This window comes from Aulonocara stuartgranti, assembly GCF_965226115.1.
Source record: "Aulonocara stuartgranti genome assembly, chromosome: 15".
Taxonomy (NCBI): domain Eukaryota; kingdom Metazoa; phylum Chordata; class Actinopteri; order Cichliformes; family Cichlidae; genus Aulonocara; species Aulonocara stuartgranti.
In genome coordinates this window covers 29,161,570-29,184,448 of record NC_138951.1, presented here as the reverse complement: position 1 = coordinate 29,184,448, position 22,879 = coordinate 29,161,570, and the positions used below count along the sequence as shown (strand labels likewise).

General features: G+C 41.5%; 1 protein-coding gene across 3 annotated transcripts in view; it reads right to left on the bottom strand.

The window, feature by feature from the left end:
- cd2ap (CD2-associated protein) overlaps nucleotides 1-16,546 on the bottom strand; it is a 107,337-nt gene extending 90,791 nt beyond the window's left edge. The window contains exon 1 of one of the 3 annotated variants that reach the window (XM_082505325.1): nucleotides 16,143-16,546. In XM_082505325.1, coding sequence (XP_082361451.1) covers nucleotides 16,143-16,146 — 4 coding nt within the window. In that variant the 5' untranslated portion in view covers nucleotides 16,147-16,546. The remainder of the gene's footprint in view (nucleotides 1-16,142) is intronic. The other 2 variants (XM_082505324.1, XM_082505326.1) reach the window with 2 other exon arrangements.
- Nucleotides 16,547-22,879: the final 6,333 nt, after the last annotated feature.

The window sequence follows — 22,879 nt, the reverse complement described above, 5'->3', positions numbered from 1 at the left end:
TCATATTTTGTACTGTGAGATTTTTTTTTTGTTTGTTTGGGTGGGGGAGGGGGGTCTTTTTCTTTTTTCCCTTTTTTAAAAAAATAAACAAAAAAAAACATGTTTAATGTTACGCGCACACTGTTATACTGTAGAGAAGTTGGCGAGAGGTTGTTTTTTTTTTTTTCCCCTCTCTCGCTTTTATTTTTATTCGGACTCCAATTAGTCCAGTCACATTGGTGAATCATTTTTGCTACTTTGGGGTACACTGCTGTCTCCTTTGTTCTGCTCTGTGGAGACTTGGGGTGTATTTGTGTTTAGGGTTGGGGAGGGAGGCTGTCCCATTTCAGCTCTTCATGGCCACTGGCATTTTGGTTTGGTTCTTTTCTTCTTCCTTTTTATGAATGGTTAATGGCAATATAGACCCCAGCATTGCTGGGTCAGGCATGCCTCTTAGATTCATTAGTTGGAATATGTATGGGTAACCCCATTAAGAGATCTTGAAACGTCTAAATTCTGACAGCATTTTTACAGGAGACTCATCTTCACATTAAGGATCATTATAGGTCATATTGCCCTTGGGTAGGTCAGGTCTTTCATTCAAATTTTAATTCGAAAGCTAGAGGAGTGGTCATTCTCATTAATAAGAAAGTTCAATTCTCTTCGACCAATGTTATCGCTGATAGGAATGGTAGATTTATCATTGTTGCTGATACCCTAATGCAGAAAAAGGTTTTGTTGGTAAATGTTTATGCCCCGAATTTTGATGGTGCTGAATTCGCTAATAGTTTGTTGAGTAACATCCCCTTTCTGAATACTCATTTGCTTATCCTTGGTGGTGATCTGAATTGTGTTTTTGATCCAATCTTGGATCGATCTCTTCCTCGTAATTTGACTCCATCATCTATGTCTAAAACATTCTCAGATTTTATGAAACAGAATGATCTTGTTGATCCATGGAGATTTCGCAACCCTTCAATCAAAAAATTTTCGTTTTTCTCCCAGGTCCACCAGTCTTATTCCAGGATTGATTATTTTTTCATCGACAGAACTCTTAATTCGTGTGTTAATTCTTCCGACTATTCTGGTATTATAATATCTGATCATTCACCTCTGCTATTGGATATTCAACTTTCTACCTATAAACGTAGTCCTCCACTTTGGAGATTTAACTCCCTCCTTCTGGCGGATAAAGAATGTTGTGAATTTATTTCAAGCTCTATTGAGGAGTTCTTGTCCTTAAATCAAAATGATTCTGTTTGATATTCTCTGCTATGGGAGACTCTTAAATGCTACCTGAGAGGTCAAATTATTTCTTACTCTGTTCGTGCTAATAAAAAGATTAATGCCAGGCTTAAAGAACTTATAGCTGCAATTAGTAACCTTGATCAAAGTTATACACTGAACCCTTCTCCAGAATTACTGAAGCAGCGGCTTGATTTGCAAGCAGAATTTGATCTTATGTCAACCAAAGAGGCTGAGCACTTATTACTACGCAGTCGTGGTTCATATTATGAATACGGTGACAAGGCTAGTCGCTTGTTGGCACATCAGTTACGACGTCATGCCTCCTCACATGTGATACCCAGTATTAAAATCTCTTATGACAATATCACTACAGATCCCTTGGAAATTAATTCTACCTTTAAAACATTTTACTCTTTGTTGTGCAAGTCCGAATTTCCCACGGATAAAGCTAAAATGAATGAATTTTTTCATAATCTTTCAAACCCTGTTATTGGTACTAATATTGCCGGGCAATTGGACTCCCCATTATCTGTTGAAGAAGTATTAAAAGCTATTACATCTATGCAGCCTAATAAAGCTCCAGGCCCAGATGGGTTTCCAATTGAATTTTATAAAACATTTATTGGTAAATTTGCACCATTGCTTTTGTCTGTGTTTAATGAATCCTTGGAAACGGGTTCATTACCACCTACTTTCACACAAGCCACCATAGCGCTCCTTCTCAAAAATGACAAGGACCCAACCTCCTGTGGTTCCTACAGGCCATTATCTCTGCTTAATGCCGATGCAAAGGTATTGGCTAAAGTAATTGCATCTCACCTAGAGGATGTGCTTCCTCGAATTATATCTGAAGAGCAGAATGGCTTTATAAAGAGACGACAATTGTTTTTTAATACCCGTACACTCTTTAATGCTATTTACTCAAAGCATCTATCTGAATTTCCTGAACTTGTGATTTCTTTAGATGCTGAAAAGGCTTTCGATAGGGTGGAGTGGGAGTACTTGTTTGCAGTTTTAGAGAAATTTGGTTTTGGCGATAAATTTATTTCCTGGATTCGGCTTCTTTATTCGTCCCCTAAAGCCAGTGTTCAAACTAATGATGTTTACTCTGATTATTTTGCGCTGGGTCGTGGTTGTCGTCAAGGTTGCCCTCTGTCAGCTTTACTCTTTGCCATTGCCATCGAGCCTCTGTCTATTACATTGAGACCTCCTTCTGTATTCAGGGGAATCATCCGTAATGAAATTGCACATAAAGTATCATTGTATGCGGATGACTTGTTATTATATATGACTGACCCTGTACGCTCCATCCTTGCTGTTTTAAGTATTCTGGATAATTAGGTGGTTCTTAACACACTCAAAATCTGGTTTCAGTTTAGACGTGTGGTGTGACAAGGGTATAAAACAGTTCAAACATTTATATGTGGATGGTGTTTTCAATAGTTTTCCCAATTTGTCTTCTCGTTACAATCTCCCTATTACCCATTTGTTTCGCCATTTTCAAATTCGAAATTTTGTTGCCAAGTGTTTCCCAAATTTCCCCTCTTTACCTCCAGAACAGCAGTGAGAAACGACGTTATCATTTATTCCTCATCACAGAGGAACCATTTCGAAACTCTATGATGCTATCTTGTCTTTTAGTAAGGACTCTAATGTTAAGCTTAAGTGTACATGGGAAGGAGAACTAGGAATTCGAATACATGAGGAGTCTTGGGAACAGGCTATAGCGAGGGTACGATCTTCCACCTCCTGTGCTCATCTTGGACTTATTCAATTTAAGGTCATACACAGGGTGCATTTCTCTAAGTCTAGACTTTCTGAATTGTATCCAGAAGTGGAAAATAAATGTGATAAATGCCATGGCTCTCCTTGTCACCTTAGCCACATGTTTTTTTCTGTGTCCTGAGCTAGAAGGTTTCTGGACAGGGTATTTTGCTATTATGTCAACTGTTCTTGGGGTAACTCTTCATCCTTGTCCTCTGATTGCTGTAGTCGGGATTCCTGATCGCTCACTTACACTTGATTCCACACAAAAGGATATTATAGCCTTCACATCCCTATTAGCGAGACGTCTAATATTGTTGCATTGGAAGTCTGTTAAATATCCTACTATTTCCCGGTGGCTTAAAGATGTCATGTTTTTCTTAAAACATAATAATAATAATGATAATAAATACTCACAAAGAAAACGGCAGCCGTCACAACCTATGTCTAAAAATGTATAGTTTCATGCATCAGTTAAAACACTCGACTCTAGGTCTATGACGCCCAGCTGGAAACACTTCACAGAAGTCGAACTGCCTGAGATTCACAGAATTTACAGAAAATGTTGCATCATTGTGATTTATATCGTTATCGGACGATAGATGTCTTAATATCGGGATATGAGATTTTGGTCATATCGCACAGCCCTATATATTCCTGTAATATGTTTGATGGTTGTGTTGATCTGTGTGGGACTGGGGGAGGGGGGGGGGGGTTCTTTGTTTTAGAATGCGTTTTTGTTTAGTTGTTGGTGTAGCAGTGGACAAAGTCCTCTTGGTTTGTTCCTTGGAGGAAATGCCTTTCCAAATATGTTAAGCATGGGCGCATTAAAAGACGGCGTACAGGTACTGTGTGTGCGTGGCATCAGCAAACTTCCTGCCTAGTCACTAGAGTCACGCCACGGGGCAGCAAGACTGAGGCTGAAACAGCTGCAACCTATGAAGTAACGTTGAGGGTGAAAGTTAGAGTTTCCTGAAAACTGAAAGTGAAGAAAAGTCTCCTAATAGCCTAAGCTGGACAAGCTCAGATCAAGCAGCAACTTTCAGACAAGTACGGCTGCCACAAACGATATTTTGATAGTCGACTAGTCACCGATTATTTTTGCGATTAGTCGACTAATCGGATCATGCATCCATTGGACGTAAAGCGCACCAGCGTGCGCCTGCTCTTATATAACTATCATTAGCTTACAGCTTGAAGTGTTTAAGGTATGTGCTAACTAAAAATAAAGACAAGATGATAGTTTATTAAACTTTTAATGAAATTTGCAGATTGTAAATGCAAATGTAAAATATAACAACAGGATACTGGAGTAAATTCTCTACCATTTCACACTTCTGTTTAATCAGTTCTCTGTTTGACATTTATTCAGCTGTGTAAAAACTGTAACTTTAATCTCAGCCAAACCAATTTACTGAGGAACAAATAAAACATTGAAAAAAGCCAAACAATAACATTTTTAAATTATGTCTGTGAAGGTTCTCAGTCATCCAGGTCATCGTAGTCAAAGGAGCTTGCAAAGAAAAGCGTCTGGACTTCTTTAAGTTGCTTGAAGACGTTTCACCTCTCATCCGAGAAGCTTCTTCAGTTCTAAGGTCAAATGGTGGAGAGTCCCAGATATAAACCTAATGGGAGTAGGGATGGGTATCGTTTAGGTTTTATCCGATACCGGTGCCAAATCGGTACTTTTGAAACGGTGCCGGTGCTCAAACGGTGCTCAAACCGGTGCTTAAAGAATGGAGAACACAAAATTGGTCCAAAAACCTCTCATGTTCAGCTGTTTTTTGTAAAAATATAACAATGTTAGCCTTTTCTGCAGCTATGGGGCATATATGGTATCACTCTTGGCTGGAAGCAGTGCTTAAACAATGGAAAAAACACAAACTTTGTCCTAAACCTCTCATGTTTAACTGTTTTCCACTTTTTCCTTTGGTCATTTTAGCCTTTTTAGCCAGGGTGAAGGGAGTATCTGCCATCAAACAAGAGGACAGCCGCATGTAGCTATGATGATGTTTGCTAGTTCACCTTACATGCATTAATGTAATAACGTGGTTAGCCTACTCAACGTAAATTAGCTATTCACGCAGAGAAGAACGGCTGCTGCTGCCACCATCATCCGTCATCATTTCTGCTACACTGGCAGGGCTAGGGGCCAGGACTCTCCTCTTCGTGTTTTTGGGGGATGTTGCATAACAGGCAACCCACCCGCAGTAGATGTGCTCGGTGTGAGGTCTCGCAGCAAGCTATCAAATACGGCGCATTTCTGGGCTTTTAAAAAAAACGCTATGCGTCGCCAGGTGTTTCGTCGGATTTAAGGTGTTACCTCCTTTGACAGTATCACAGTATCAGCTTAAAGCACTTGTTGCAGGCTGCTGAGTTTGCATACTTTGCTGTGAAGTACAGCCAGACTTTTGACCGCTTTGCCTTGGACATTTTTAATCTGTAGCTCTGCTCTAACAGAACGTACGTACCTGGCCCCGCCTACTATCCTCGGAAACGTAAAATGATTGGCTAGAATCTAAAGTGTATCACAGCTCAGGAAAAAAAAGCACCGAAATAAAGCACCGAAATGTGCGCTGCTTTTCGGTCTGGTTACTACCGTTTATGTCAGAACCGGTGCCATCATGGCACCGGACACCGGTACCCATCCCTAAATGGGAGTGACCCCCCACGGGGGGACAAAAGGACCCACTGATGATCCTCTAATCGCCTGAGCCAGACTCAGCAGTCCATCTGCATCTTAAGGATAAAGGACACTCTTTCGAGGATGCCAATGTTCACATTTTGGACAGAGAGGACAGATGGTTTGAAAGAGGAGTGAAAGAAGCCATCTATGTCCACTGTGAGCGACCATCTTTGAACAGAGGCGGGGGTTTACGACACCAACTCTCTGCCATCTATAATCCAGTTTTGAGATCCCTTCCCAGACGCCTTAACGCCCACTCACATCCTGGGCCATCTGACCTCAGGAATTCGCATGATAAGGTGGGGCCAGGTTTCACAATGAACACACCCGAAACTCTGGCTGATTGGGACCCACGCCCAGTTTCCCCACCTTGGCTCAGGCGATTAGAGGATCATCAGGGGGTCCTTTTGTCCCTCCGTGGGGGGTCACTCCCACTAGGTTTATATCTGGGACTCTCCACCATTTGACCTTAGAACTGAAGAAGCTTCTCGGATGAGAGGTGAAACGTCTTCAAGCAACTTAAAGAAGTCCAGACGCTTTTCTTTGCAAGCTCCTTTGACATTTTTAAATTATCTGAGTGACTTATATATCATGTTTAACCTGAGTAGTGAAAGACCGCGGGGGGTTTGAAAATGATGTGCCCCGGGAGTTTGCTGTTCTCGCCAGCTCTAGTGGGCCTTGAACCCTCTAGCTATCGAGCTGGTGGTTCTCCGAAAACGTCGGAGCACTTTTGCAAATATGTGATGTCTTGCTAAACCGAGCAGATATTTGAGGTTTACACAGCTACATTCTCGCCTGAAAATATGTTACAAGTTTATTTTGTGACCCAGAAAGAGAAATAAGAGTAATATTAAAACTAAGTAGCTGCCGCCATTGTTGAAAACTGGAATTGGCTGGGCCGCGCTATGAACTCTGAGACAGGTTGGGCCACAACGGATACACCGACCCATCCTTCAAATCTGGGGAAATGAAGGACGCATTTTTCGGCCGCATTTGGGGGAGTCTTTGAATTTGGACAGGCTTCGCCGTGTCACTGTAACGTAATTCGCCTACAAATGCAGCCTCCGAAGGATGTGGCTGCTAAATCTGGTCACAGCTATGAAACCGGACACTGCTTCTTCTTCTTCAGGGTTTAACGGCAGATGGCATCCCTGGACATGCAGTGCTGCCATCTTCTGTTTCAGTCCGTTATTATACTCTTAAATCCTACTACTTATTCCTGCGTCTTTCAGGATCTTACAAAGCTTCAAACGGCGCATCAACTATTAAATTGGTCGTCGACGATTTTAATAGTCGACGTAATCGTGACTAGTCAACTAATCATGGCAGCCCTACAGACAAGGCATATCCTCAAGTTCTCTAGTCCTGGCCTCTGCCCCAGAAACAGCTACACTGCTTTACAGTTTATATTCATAACACCTCATAACTGGGCTCTGCCATACAGCACATCTGAACATACACTCACTGTTTGCTAGGCGTTGACAAACAACTTTCAGCACCGAAGCAGGAAGCTGACGGGCCTACAGGTGCCTCGCCATCTTTGTATTGCTGTGTAGATGTAGGTCAGCAGGTCTGCTAGTCCTTCATGGCCAGGTGACACCAGACTACAATAGATTGGCTCCGTTACTGGTGCACAGCTATCCTACTGCATCAATGATGTGAAATTAACTGGACCTTAGTTTGAATCATTTACCAAACTAATGTGAACACAGTATCGATGGTGGTGGTGGTGGGTAGGGCTGGGCCATATTATACTGTTCACGGTAATACTGTTAGGCAACAATAGGAAAATGAAATATCGCGATAGAATATGAGTAAAACTCGCATGCGCAGTGCCTTTGTTTTCATACGCACATGGCCGATTGTTGAGTGAAACAGATGAACCAGAATTGGTTTGTAAAAATGGTGCAACTTCAGTGATGTGGAACTGGTTTGGTGTTTGTCCGTCAGATACACGGCAAAGCACATTTTTTTTGCAGAACATGCAAGCGGCCGTCGTTATTGTCGTATTTGTCGGACTAAGATGCTCTTAAATCTGGGAGTAATCTGGGTCCTAAACTCCGTAATCTTCAGGTCAAATGAACACTGCAGCATCACTGAGAGTTAAAAACTGTCTAAATTCTTTCATCTTTATTAAAACGATCAGCATTGCTGCTTTACCAGGTGTAACTATGAAGTTTAACTTCCAGGCATCCATGAAAACAAAATGTATTACATTTAACGGAGTTAGAAGTTAGCAGGAAGCTAGCGGAAGTTAGCTCGCTAGTTTCGCTAGTTACCTAAGCATGATATAGAGATTTCTGAAAAAAAATCAAACGTACAGCTCTGCTATCACTTCCAACATAAATGAAGACAGGAAACTAAACAGCAGTGACGTTTATAGGGTTACTGAAGTTGGGCTAGCTGGTATATAATGATGTGCTACCTGATCGGTAGCGACACAGCTATGTTAGCATAACATAAACAGTGAAGCTGGAGGACGAACACTAACACTTTTCCACTCGATAAAAGTTAACGTGAAGGTTCTTCATGGTTAGAGACAAATGCAATCGCATGGCAGGATGCTGTAAACGGACCAAACTTCAGTCAGGAGAACAACTGAGATAATCCATCCACAATACGAGGTTAGTCATTAATATACTGCAACAACATGGGAATAGAGCAGCTGTGATAGAATACAGCATTAATGAATCAATGGTACAGAAGTGGAGGAAGCAAGAAGAATTAGTTTAATAAAGTTTGATTTATCTGACTGCTTTGTTTCGCTTAATGTGCCTTATAATCCCGTGCACTTTATGGTCCGAAAAATACGTACTGCACACTGCAGTTTAATGTTGCAAAGCACCTCTTTTTAACTTCAGTGGATATTATACATGGTTATGCTCAGGATATGTCAGCCCATTTCTACTGGAAATGCCTTTTGGTTAAACTTTCAGCAAGGAATTTGCATTTGCACTGTTAAATTTTTATAAAGCTTTAATGTACATAAAAACCAGCTTCTTGTTTAAGTGAAAATAAATGGAAGGTTGCCTTTTTGCGCTAGTAATGTTGTGGAGTTGTATTTTGTCTCGCATCAATTATATCGTCAGTTATATCGTTATCGCAAATTTTCAAATATATATCGTGATAAATATTTTTGGCCATATCGCCCTGCTCTAGTGGTGGGGGTAAAAGCACCTCAAGTTTTTAGAATACATCAATAATGTGGCCAGCGGCAGCCACATCCCTGCTGCAGGAGTGCTTCTACTGTCTTGCTCTAAATGCACAACTGGAACGGAGAGACAAGAGCTCCCAGAAGCACAGCAATTAAATGGTAGGAATAGTCAAAACAGAGGAGCTCCAGCTGATGACAGAGAGCACCTCCTGTTTGGTGCCACAGCTCATAACAGTGTTCATCTCCTCTTAACCACCATTTCCATAACCCTAACCTGTTTCCATTAATTGGGTGTCCATCCCAAACGCCCTGCAAAGTGACCACAATACCAGTGTCGTATTTGGATTCTGCACATCAAAATCCATAAGAAACAAATCCATTTCATCTCCAAAACAGACAACCAACGAGCATAGTCTACGTGTGGGAAACTGTATGTGTGTACTGATATGGGCAACTGCACACTGTCACACCACCTCTCAGCATTCTGTATGTTATCTGGGTGGGTGAAAACAAAGTGTGTAAATGCAGCAGGATGTGTCTGAATGAGCCAGACTGCACTTGGTAAGCCAGGTGTAAATCCAAGACAAAACAGCAGGTCCAGCTGCTGCTGACTCACCGCGCTTACGGACATGTGTGATAAACCCCTTTCCCTCAGGCCTTTTCTTGTCTCTGATAGATATGGATCATGATACGGAATGCCTGGAAACATTAACATTTACAAACCACTTAACGCTGCTTGGCTGTACAACAGACCCACGGAGCCTCACTCTCACAGCCAACAGACGGCATTTCTATGGAGATGCAACCACATCTCTGAGTGGATACAATGCACACATCCATGCTGCTGCCCTACTGACTACTGAGCACGGCCACACAGGGAAAGCAAAGTCAGCCGTCTCTGATGTGGGTGTGAAAAAACTAGCAAAAATAATGTTAGGAAAGAAATTTAAAAAAAAAAAAAAAAAAAAAAAAACAGTAACAGTGACGGTAACAGTGTGATGACACCTAGGCGTGGTGGAGCGGTACTTAAGGATTCTTGACATATTTGCTGCTGCTGTGACATTAGTGAGAGAGGGAGACGGCTTATGTTTGAGGACTTGATCCACTTTGGAAACACGCACACGGCAGAGTTTGGGACTGCGATATAAAAGAAACGCTGACTCAGCAGGTCCCCTTTATAATTCACTGCATTCAGCTCTGATCTGGGTCTTTAAATATTCACTAATACGTGAAACGACTCCACTTCATTCAAATGTAGCTCCGCTGTATTTGGGTCATTTGCTACAACAACTGATCCAGCTGGACACTAAAACTAGACTTGCATTAACAAACATGTATTCTTTTAAAATCTGAATATTAACTCAAACAGCTGCTTCTTGTTTGTGTGTCATGTGTATTCAGAGGTTATACTGGAATGCAAAAATTGTACATCTGCACAGCAAAGTGTTGAAGTGGGTCAGGGTTTACAGAGCCAATAGCCACTAGATGCCAAGCTCAGTTCCAGTCCCATGTAGAGGATCAAATTTAGGACAACCATAATGGCATTAATGGATATTGACTAGGGCTGCACGATTTTGCATAAAATGAGAATCACGATTTTTTTGCTTAGAATTGAGATCCCGATTCTCTCACGATTTTCTTTTCCAGTATAAATATTTATTGCGCTTATTAACTGCACATCAACTTCGTAACAGTTGAAACTGAACATAAAAACAATAAATAAACATAAAAACAACAAATGTCTCACATTTTGTCATTGCCAAATGTTGTACTGCTTGAAATTCCGTCTCCACCGTTGCTCGACGCTGCGTGTATAGAGCAGGTAGTGCAACAATAGAAAAATAGTTGTGGGACGGCACTGTGTAGCGTTTGTCTAGGGTGTTGATCATTTTCCTAAATCCCTCGTTTTGCACAGTGTTGATAGGAGCCATATCTTTGGTCAGGTGATAAGTGATAGCCTCCGTAATGTCTTTGTGCCTGCGGGAGTTCGACGGGTATAGGGAAGCGCTGTATAAGGTTCCCGTTATTGATGTTTGGGTGGTTGACCGGGACGGATTTTCTCCTGTCACTTTCTCGTCATCCCTGACGTGTTCTCCGTTGTTTTTTCCCTGCTAATTTTAACATCACACGGCACAGCTTCTGTATCACGTGGTATAAGGCTCCGCCCTTGTCATTTGTTGAGCAGGAAGAGTGAGCGCTTGTTTTCTTGCAGATTACGTCCCGGATCAAAATGCGGTACAATCGTCGTCTTTTTTTCCCCTTTCTTTTTTTTTTTTTTTTTTTTTAAATCGTTGTCATTTGGAAATGAGATCACACATAAGTATGAATCGAGATCGCGATTTTCTAACGATTAATCGTGCAGCCCTAATATTGACACCTTAAAACTGAATCCAATGATGATCTAAAGGCCTTGAATTTTACTGCAGTTAACAAGAAATTTTTAAAATGTCTAAGTTTCTATCTTCTATTTAAATCTTCTCATATCAAGAGACAAGAGCAACACTTCTTGATGGACTAACTGAATGGCTGCTTTGTTACTGGCCTGATCATTTAAAGTATTTAGTCCCAGCAAGTCAGCTCTGAGTAACTAGTAGTCCTGTAAGCTAGTCCAGTGTTGCTCTTTAAACGTCCAGATACCCCAGTGAAGTGTTCTGAAGTTATCAAGGAGTGTTCACACAGGAACAGACCAATGCAGATTTAGCAACCAGGAGCCGTGCAATATCAATGAAATGCAGCAAAGCACAGTAGGTGGGTTCAGAGCTCAAGTTCTTCAACACAGGAAAATGACTGAAGCAATTACTACTGGTTGTAAAGTGGTTGCCTATAGAACCAGACACTGATACATCCAACTGTCATTTAGGCCTATATTTAACCATCTTCCCTATGTTTGAAGACTTGTGATTGGCTGTATTACCATCACCAATATTTTATTAGGTAAACAAAGTGGTGTTCATTGGACGAACAGATCAGCAAATGCCCGAAAATATCATAATCAAGACAGTCAAATGAATTCCAACTCAAGTCTATGGCAACAGTAACAATTCTACTCTGAAGATCTGCTGCAAGCTCCACATGACAATAATACTTCCATAAATCCAGTCTAGCGCTGTAGGATAAACTGCATTTAACTGTACCATGACACACTGCAGATGGCATGAGCTAACACAGATAGGATATTTGTTTTCTATTCAATCAGGAAGCTGTCCATTTTGCTTTACCTCTTCCCAGTTATAGAAGAAGGAGCAGCTACTGGCCACAGCAGGTATTGTCTGCATGTTTTGTTTGACAGAGTTTTTATGGCGGATGTTCTTCCTTACGCAACCCCAAAGGGGATTTCCATCTCCGGCTGGAATAGAACCAGTGACCTTTTGCTTACCAAGTAAAAGTACTGACTTGCAGGATAAAAAAAATTTTTGAAGTTGAACTAAATTAATTAACTGAAATTAAACCACACGACTTCATTATACTTTTTCAAGCATTCATTACAAGGTTTTAAAACATACATAAGGAAAATCATCCCTTAACCCTCCAAACTTAACATAGGTGATAACTGTTACCTGTATATTTTAGAGAAGCCAAAACAGACTGAATAGTTTTCACATGTGCATGTGTCAGAATGATTATTGTCTTTGTGCCAAGAGAACAATTTAAAAAAAAAAAAAAAAAAAAAAAAAAGAGGAAAGAACCCAGACCAGGTGAAGTGTCTGTCCACCTCTGCTGCAACTCTGGTTAGTCATTGCGCATTCTGATTCAACTCAGCTGGGGAAAAAATATTATTCAATCTAAATATACATATCCCAACTACACTCATAGCTATCAAATTCGTAAATGCAAAGAGCAGCAAATTCCCACCATATGTCCTGTCTGTGAGCTCACAATCAATAGACGAGCTATACTGGTTTGACTCGCCTTGCACGGCGCAGGTGAAGACTTTGGGATCTTATATAAGCTGATGACAGAGAGGAGGATGTTACAGGGGAGAGAGAAAAGGGGGGAAAGGAAGGAAGGAGCGAAGGGTGTTGGGGGGTACACAAGGCCACGCAAGCGAGCCGACTGCCAGGCAGGCTGCGTGCTTCACTCAGTCACTCACACACGATCAGTAAGGAGGAAACTCATAACTGCATTCCTTCCCCCCTGATCTGAGAGGTGGCTGATACAAAGAGCAGTGTGCTGCTAGGAGAAAAGACACTCACTGCCTGGATTCTCTCCCCATTTAACAGCTTAACAGGTTGTTTTACTGACGCCTTAACACACATTAAACACAAATGGAGTTTAAGTTTCAGTCAACTAGTCAAACTCGCCTTCAGTGGGACCCCTATTTTAAGCTAATATTTAAACAGGTCCTGCTCTACTAGGGACTTAACCAGTAGCTTTATAAGCAAACAGCAGGTATGCGTGTCAAACAGGTCCCGGCAGTCTGAGATGGCTTACATCTAGGGGTGGGTTTTTATAATCGATTCATCGATTAAAATCGATTCTGGCTTGGATAACGTAAAATCGATTCATTAAAATCCTGAATCGATTTTTTAATATAAATTTATTTTGTCCGAAATGCCAGAATCTCTGGTGACATCTCACAAAATTTCAAGAACCACCAAACAGTAAATGAGAGCAGGTACAGGGATTCTGCACATAGACTTAAACACACAGCGCGACCCGCGGATCAGAATCAGTTAGATGTCGCCTTTCTCACAGTCGGGGCTGAAAGCCGACAGCTCGCTGATCCGGGTCCGCGCTTTGTGTTCACGCCCTTTATGCGCTGATTCTAAAGCTGTTAGTTTGATCTCTCTCCAAACAATATTGACCGAATCAGCAGCAAAAGAAGATCCAAACGCTTCACATAAACATCGTCATGAATTCACTCTTTTACTGTTTTGCTTCCATTGCGATGCGCAGCTCTCTCTCTCTCCCTCTCTCCCTCTCTCCCTCCCCCTCTCTCTCTCGAACAGTTTCGCTTTCTTCATTATTCGCTTGCTTGTTACACAAGTCTACTGTTGCTTACAGCGCTGTCGGCCGCTGTTTTTTCCCCTTTTACATTCTTCCGAAAAGAAAACCTCATTTCTGCTGTTCAATACTGAACAAATTGAAACTTTTTAAAATTATTCAAAATGCAAAATGCTTAGTCATGTCTCTAATAAAACCGCTGTAACGTCAGAGGTAATGTTCATTAATTAATGGTTTTCTTTCGTTTTTGATGTACTGCAGAATATTTTTATAAAATCCCAGGCCAGGAAAATCACCTACATGTTTTTCTGTGTTTTATCTTCAGCTACTTTGACACAAAGGCATCTGCTGTGATGCTCACACCTTGGATAAAGTCTTGAGAGTGTCAGCTTCCTTTTTATAGATACAAAAATATGTAAATGTCCTGATCTGAATTATATCTCTGACTGTCAAAATTTCCCAGATTTAAATCGAATCGAATCGAATTAAATCGACTCGTGGATCGAATCGATTCGGGACCTTGTGAATCGGAATTGAATCGATTCTAGAAATCAGTGACGATACCCAGCCCTACTTACATCAATGCTAACTATTGATGTTAAAGTGACACATACTGAAAAAGGACTATTTAAACACAATGTAGGAGAGCTTGTTCTATCAGAAACCCCCAACACTGGATTAGAAGCTGGTTGTTAAAGAGCACTGATAGTCAATGCTCTCCATATGGCCATGAATGATCCAGTCTACCTTAATCCCTTACTTGTGACAGATATCAGCTGACAGGTGACAGCATTTACATCTGTCTTTAGATGTTTTCAAAGGCTGACAAAAACAGCAACATATCTAGACACGGCTCTAGAGAAATGATCGTTCCCAACGCCACCAACGCCAGGGTGGGAGGTCAACACTGACGACAGACTGTTAAATACTGGCTGAGGCCAGCAGAGATTGGGTTTAATATTAAATCAAACAGTTTGGCCCATGTCCAGACTGATTTAGGCTCTGCTGTGGTATTCACATCCTGCTGCTCCAGTTATGTGTGTAATGAAAAGTTCTATGCTGATATCTGGGGACTGCTTTTTCTTTGTCATCTCAGGCAACCCATCTTCCTTTCTTTCTTGTCATAAAAAAGCTAAAAGTTAAAGACCAGGAGATCTGTCACCTTGAGGCTGACTGCTTGTAGCCTAAACTAAGAGAAGGGAAAGCAAACAGTGTGAGTGAGGGGGCTCACTCACATAGCTGGGACATGTTCAAACGCAGCTATGAATGAGCTACCTGATCAAAGGCATAGCAAAGTCAGACACAGTAACTCTAAGCTAGTTAAAAGCCCTGTGGCTGTGGGTCTTTTTAAGCATCTCTGTCACTTGAAAATCCCAAAAAGTCCCAGACACCCAAAGCTGCAAAAGCCTGAGCTTAAAACCGGTTTTACAGCATACAGTAAATAAGTAAAATTTCACGCAGAGATAACAAGTGCACACCGCTACACTAACCACAGCCTACAGAGAGCTGCAGTCTGATGATACAACAGGGGAGGTCTGCACTGTACACATACACACACAAACACACACACACACACATCAGAGGTTTGCTTTGCATGCTGACAGCAAAAGCAGCATGACGGTCACAACAGCAGCACCACACTCTCCTTGACAGAGATGTGTGCAACATCAAAAGCTGCAGTTACACAGTTGTTTAAGTCTGGAAGAATCCACTTCATTTTTTCTATCATATTGAGTCCACCTTAAAAAAAAAAGACCCTGGTGTACGATCACGCAAGACGAAGCAGAGGAAACTGGAGGATGGCATGCATTAGGGTGTGGGAAGTCAAGGAGAGTATGCCACGGAAAACTTCCAAATCACATCAGGCTTAGAGCAAACGTCAGAAAAGGAAGTTATTAATACCCTTTCAGAGCCAAAGACGCCAGGTTCACGTCACAAGTTTCCAGTCTGCGTACTTCTATCCTCAGTTTGGATAATTACCTCTGCCGGGTGGGAATAAAATGGGAATTCCGAGCTGCTACGCTATTTTCAGCACAGTGAGTGTTTTCGCGGAGGCCGTGTGGACTTGAGCTCACTCGAAGCTCCTGGTAACATTAGCTACAACCACAGCCAAATCCGTTGGTGGGATGGAGGTGGCGTTATCCAGCCAGGCAGTCAGCTAGCTGGCTAGGCTAGCTTCCAAGGCTGGCTAACTTTAACTCCCTGCTGGTATAAAAAAGGGGGGAGGGGGGACGCTGACAGCGTGACTTAAGACCCTTAATTTGAAGCTCAGTCTGGGTTACGATTGCGGGCTGGGTGGGGAAATAAAAAGCCGTTAACGTATGAACACAAACAGACACACACAAGCGCCACATCATGGAAACTCACCCATTCCTGTCCTTCTCGGCGCCTCGCGATCAAATGCTGGGATTCTGTCGTCCAGCAGCCTCGCTGCTAGCTAACTACTAACCAGGTAGATGAGCACGGCCAACCGCCAAGAGTTTTCTAGTCGAGTTACTGATGAAAAAGAAGCCAGATGAGGGGTATATCCATTCGTCTTCGCTTCAGCAGCGGCAGCAGCCTCCCTGGTTGTGTCTCTCGGTAGTGCTTCTAGAGTTGAGTGCAGGACGTTACCCAGGAGTCTCCACCTTTCTTGGACTTGCCTCCACGGCTCGCTGCTACTCCGATTGCCTGATCCTTGCTGCTACCAAAACACTACATAGCAGGAAACTTCGCGATGTTTCATTCCCGCGAGAGGAATGGTTAATGGAATGTTGACACCCCAACCACCACCTCCTCCTGTTAACTTTGTGATTTCAGATGTCTTGTGACATTTGGGACCACATCTAACCTACACAACATACGCTGTTATGAATGTCAGGCCCATAATTTTTGGGCCGTTTGAACGATAGCAGACCTTCCAGTGCCATAACTTAGCAATAAGTGCAAAAAGTAGCACTGGTAGACCCAAACGCGTCTGATCTGAGTATAATTCTGGGAGACTTAGTAGATTATGTGAACAGAATGAAGTACCAAAGTGAAATATTGTGATAGTGTCTCCCTATAGTATGTGTGCATTGGTTTGCAAGGTGCCACAAAGACATGTAGCATTTCCTGTTTAATTTAGCTGAAACTCGGTGTTGACATAATGTTAAACAACCCAGTACAGTTTTCAGCTGTCTCAATAGTGCTGGCAATAAAGGGGTGTTTTTTGTTGTTGTTTTTTTAAATAAAGATGACTGCACAGTGCACACATTTAATTACACTCATCTCTGATACCATACACAAGAGAAAGTGTTTGACAGAAATTAAGAATAGTAATAATATTCACAGAGTCACGGTCTCTGACACTCTTCGAGGACTCAAGCTGTAACAGAATAAAAGAACTCAATCACTCACTCTGCTGTGGCTCATCGTCAATATTGTGTCAGATGCTTTAACAAGGGCAACGAAATCACAAAGTCAACTTCACAAGCAGCAGCTGGAGACCACTTTCAACCAGTCTTGCATACATTTGCTGGTGATCAGCATTTTTTAGTAATGCAGATTCCTGACACTGCCTGTACCGGGTATTCTCATTTTCAGCTCCAAACCTCTTCCCTCTTCAGAAAAGATCATCTCCCTCACTAACAGTATGTAAGTCCCAACATTTTCAGGTTCTGACAGTGTCATTTTTCCCCAATAGGCCTCTTTTATTACTTTATTTCAACAGGTTGTATCTTTTCTTGTTATATTATTTTTTATTCTCTAATTATCTGCTCTGTTTAGCACTGTTTGCTGGTAGATTTACTTGTAGTGTAGCACTTTGTTAATGTCTGTTGTATTTAAATTTGCTGTGACTTGTCACAATGTAACAGCACTGTTGTTAGAGGGCAGGTCAAACAAACAGGCTGCCACTGTAATGTATAAAGAGCAAAAAGCTAGCACAGGAAGTAAGTAATGAGGGCAGCAATTAACACCAGCAATTAAAGACATGTGCAAAGCCGTAATGTAATGTAAGCACTGGGATAAAATGGAAAAATTAGAATGACATTAAAAACAGTATAATATACTATGTGTAGCCTATGTGTGAACACTACTTCACAAGCCTGTTAAAGGAAAAAACAGGTTATTATATTGTGTTGTGTAATGAAGTCTGAGACATAGGTCAGTATGAGCATCTGTGGTGGTCTGTAGGTCAGAGTGAAACTCAGAGTTGTTATTTTAGTAACCAGCACTAACCAGCTTGTGTTTGCTGAAACTTGGACATAACTGCTCCACACCTACTACAGTTGGGAAGGACTATTTACTTCCTTCCACTATTTCAACACATTGTTTCTTTACACATGCACGACAACGACTCATCAATGCTTCTGACGTTGATCCCATGTGTTGCAGGAGTTTTGTAAATATCACGGTTTGGCATTTGAGGATGCAATGTGAAAGATTCACACCACAACCCAAACCATGCAGTGAAGGAAATGAAGGAAACATTCTTGGCACAAAGTATCAGTGCGGAATCATTTTACCTTCAGTATGTGCGGGAAGGACAGGAATGTTTACCGCAGAGACTGGGAAATGGGAAACACTTTAGTTTCATATCTGCAGTTTCTGATCATATGATTTTGTTTTTACCTTTCTTTTTTAAACTCTGAAGACAAAACTGTTTGCCCTACTCTGCAGTCATTGCCTTTGCCATTCTGAGCCGAGCTGTTGCTCCGCAGCTGTGGCTGCAGTGGGACAGTGGCTTTTGCGGCTTACTGTGATCCCAGAGAATGAACTGTTAGGAGAGGAAGTATTTGAGGGTAAATTCATCCTGACTGGAGCCATTTAAGCAAAATGTCAACAAGTTTTCAAAAGGCAGCACAAAACACAAATGCTATGCAAATGTGTCTGACCGCAGAAGCACAACACACACACACACACACACACACACACACACACACGTACACACACACACACACACACACACACACACACACACACACAGAGCATATCTCACTGTTGGCTGCAGTTGAATGGGATTATGAGAGCCATAGCCGTCCTCTTTTGTGATCACTGATGTAAATAATTTATCATTTTGGTTTTATTTTCCACATTAATGGAAAACACTTTCTCAGAATAGGAAAACACTTTTATCAAGCTTAAGATATAAATGTATGCATGCTTCTCAACACATTTTAACGAGTACTTACTCACTGTGATTTTTACTTTCTACAATAACACAATAAGAGCACACTTTTCAGTTTTTCTGTGCAACTTGAGACTGTTGTTTTTTTGCAGAGCTGGAATGGAAATGTGCCTCTCTTTAAAGCACTTTGGATCCTCCTCTGTTTTTTAAATGGACTGTAGGAAAATATAGACATAACAGTCCACACACTAAGCTTCAGACACTTCTCATAGTGCATATTTGAAGGTATATTTTTCCATTTCCAAAACAACTAATTAACACAAATCATTGGGCTAAATACTGCACTTGGAAAAACAAAAAGTAACAATGTATCTAGCATCTAGTATTACTCTGAACTACTTATACTAGTGCTGGTATTGACACTTTAAAGATGGAGGGCAGAAATGTCAGGTGGCCTCCACCTGTAAAACCATTTCTGTTTTGGGGGTTGTCTCATTGTTGCCCCTCTACTGCACCTGTTCAGTTCAGTTTATTTAAAGTGAGGTTATTAATAAAAAAACACAAAAGCGGAGACTACTGCTCCAGGAAGGAAGGGAGTCCAAACATCCAGTTATTCACAACTAACACTCTCTTTCCAGCAACACACCAGGGAAGGGAATTCAGGAATCCTAACAGAAGAAGCACATGGTGAGTATCCAGGGAGCGCAGAAACAGTGTGGCTACATAGCAACAATGCAACCAGGGTTTCACTGACAGTAGCTCAACCTTCTAGAAAAGACTGGCTGCCAGCCATTGCCTGACGAAGTGGCCTTGATGAGATCATCGGAGACAGGTGTGTGATTACTGCAGGTCTATCGGGCCAGAGGTGGAAATCCAGGATGAATCCCGCCCACAAGCACAGACAATAACAACTGACATAGGAGAGAGAAAGAAAACCAAAGCAGAGAGACGGATGGAGGCGAAACCTGTTATTCATGTCAGTAACACTAAAGCAGTAGAAACTGACTAACAACGCCCTCTGATACTTAACTGACCACATCAATATACTTTTCATGTTTGAACAACATAAAATCACGTTATTACAATATACATAATTATCACATTCGTACAATATAATATTTAATATTTATTTACTTACTATGTAAGAACGTGAAAGGTTTTTTGTTATAACGTGATAATTATGTATATTGTAAAGTGATTTTATGTTGTTCAAATGTGAAAAGTATATCGTACCAACATGATTGTATATTGTTCAAATGTGAAAGTATATTGTTAGAACAATAAACTTTTAATGTTATAACATAATATATCTCTATTTTTCTTTTGCCTGGATAGCAGCTCTACGCTACTGTAGTTTCCTGTGTCAAATGTTAACAAGTTCTCATTCCTGAGAAAAGGCACCTTGTCCAAACTGTTGTAGTGAAGCTGATCAGTGCCCAGCATGAGTGCAGTGCAGCTAGCAGGTGCTAGGTGTCACGCTGTTGGCCACAAACAAAGCCAAATCAGCTTAAAAATGCATTCTCCTGTAACAATGAGGTTAAAAACCTGTTGCATGACATAGTTTGGCTACACTACTGGGAGATTAGAGCCACCGTGTGGTTAGAATGTATAATTCCACTATTCTTAGACCATAACGTTTTCCGTAGGGGGGATGCCTCTGTACACCACTGCAGCACATTTGAAATCAGCCTATCAAGCTGAGACTGAAGTGCAGACTTACAATTTTAAGAAAAGTACCACATTAACTATTCAGGAATTACAGACACATTTATACATATATATTTATCTCTGAGTGGCTGAACAGTTAATGCAGTACTTTTCTGTGGTAAAAAATGAACAGCTTGGTGGCTCACAGTTTGTGTTCAGGAGACAGACACCCTCTCTACTTTCAAGATTAGAGTTCAACTTTCCCTTTTGATAAAGCATATAGTTAGGGCTGGATCAGGTGACCCTGAACCAAGACCCATTGAATGGAAGAGTTACGTCATTTCTAGCCGCCTTTTAAGTTTGGCGTCAGTTCCCAAAATTCAAACAAATCCCTGAGAATTAAAACCATCTACATTCTTTCATAAATAAAAACAAAATGATCAGTGTGGCTGCTCTACCAGATGTAATAATAAAGTTTAACATTCAGGCATCTATGAAAAACAGGATTTATGAAGTTAGCTCTTTAGTTCTCTAGTTAGCTCTCTGAAGATGATACACCATGTTCTGACTGAGGGACTTCTGAAAACTTTAAATGTACAGCTCTGGTATCAGTTCTGACATAAAGAAAGGCAGACAAAATAAACAGCAGCAACATTTAGGGTTACTGAAGTTGAGCTAGCTGGTATATGATAGCGTACTGTGTAATGGCTAGCTAAAGAGCTATGATTAGGAAAAATATAAACACAGCAGATTCACTGAAATGGACAATCTTTTTTTTTTTTTTTACAGCAATGGCAGATACAGAGTCTGAATTCAGAAATAGAGAATAAAAGTTTTAGTTGTGTTTATGCAGAAAGTTGAAGTTAAAGCTCGATAATTCATTTTACTGAACGGCTCTGGGTAACAGTAACTGTTCAGACAAATCCTCTCATATTTTACTGTTAAAATGCATGTATATTTGTAACTGTATAAACAATTGTATGTGGTATGTAAATATTGAAAATGAATACATTTATAGATTAATAATTCCTATTTGCTGAAGGGCTCTGCCTGAACCGTCCCTCAGTTAGGCTGCCAAAGGCTCAGCCTGGTTCCACCTGACGTTTCTTCCTGTTAAAAGTGAGTTCTTTCTTCCCATCATCAGCAAGTCTTGCTCATAGTGGATCTTCTGATTCTTGGTTAAAGTTACCATCATAATCTGCTCTCATTGGACTTATTGCTCTTTGCACTTCTGATCAGATACAAACTACTCTGTATTTGGGAGCCTATCTCCCCCTACCACATTCCCTGATGGTAGCCTGGCACCTGTGGCTCGGTCTTTCTTTCTTTCTTTCTTTCTTTCTTTCTTTCTTTCTTTCTTTCTTTCTTTCTTTGTAGCTATGTGCGGATGCTCTTCGTGGATTACTGCTCAGCTTTTAACACCATCCTTCCACACAAACTGGTAGCCAAGCTACAAGACCTGGGGCTTCCATACAGCACCTGCATGTGGATCAATAGCTTCCTCTCGGGCCGTAGACAGAGAGTCAGAGTTGGCCATCACACATCCTCAGCCCTGAGTCTCAGCACTGGCTCACCCCAGGGCTGTGTGCTCAGTCCACTGCTCTACTCTCTCTACACACACGACTGCACTCCTCGCCACCACAGCAACATCTTTGTGAAATTTGCAGATGACACCACAGTGATGGGGCTCATTTCCAAGGGAGACGAGTCTACGTACAGAGACGAGGTGGAGCAGCTGACGTCATGGTGTAAGGCCAATAACCTCCTCCTCAACACTTCAAAAACCAAAGAACTCATAATAGACTTCAGAAGGAAAAAGGCAGAGATCCAACCACTATTCATAAATGGGGACTGTGTAGAAAGGGTGGCAAGCTTCCGCTTCCTGGGAGTCAATATAGAGGAGAACCTTTCCTGGAGTGTGAACACCTCCGAGCTGCTGAAAAAGGCCCAACAGAGACTGTACTTCCTGAGAATTCTCAGGAGGAATAACATCACACAGAGACTGCTGGTGTCCTTCTACAGAGCCACCATTGAGAGTGTTCTAACTTACTGCATATGCATCTGGTACACTAGCTGCACAGGGGCTCAGAGGAAAGCACTCCAAGGGATCATTAACACCGCCCAAAAGATCACTGGCTGCCCTCTCCCCACACTGGAAGTTCTACACAACGCCCACTGTTTTAAAAAGGCCCAAAACATCATAAAAGACACCTCACATCCTGGCCACTCCCTGTTCGAACTGTTGCCCTCAGGCAGACGGTACAGGGCAATCAGAGCAAGGACTAATAGACTCAAACACAGCTGTTATCCAACTGCAATAACACATCTGAATACTACAAAAAAATGTCCATCACGCCACTCTTGTGTT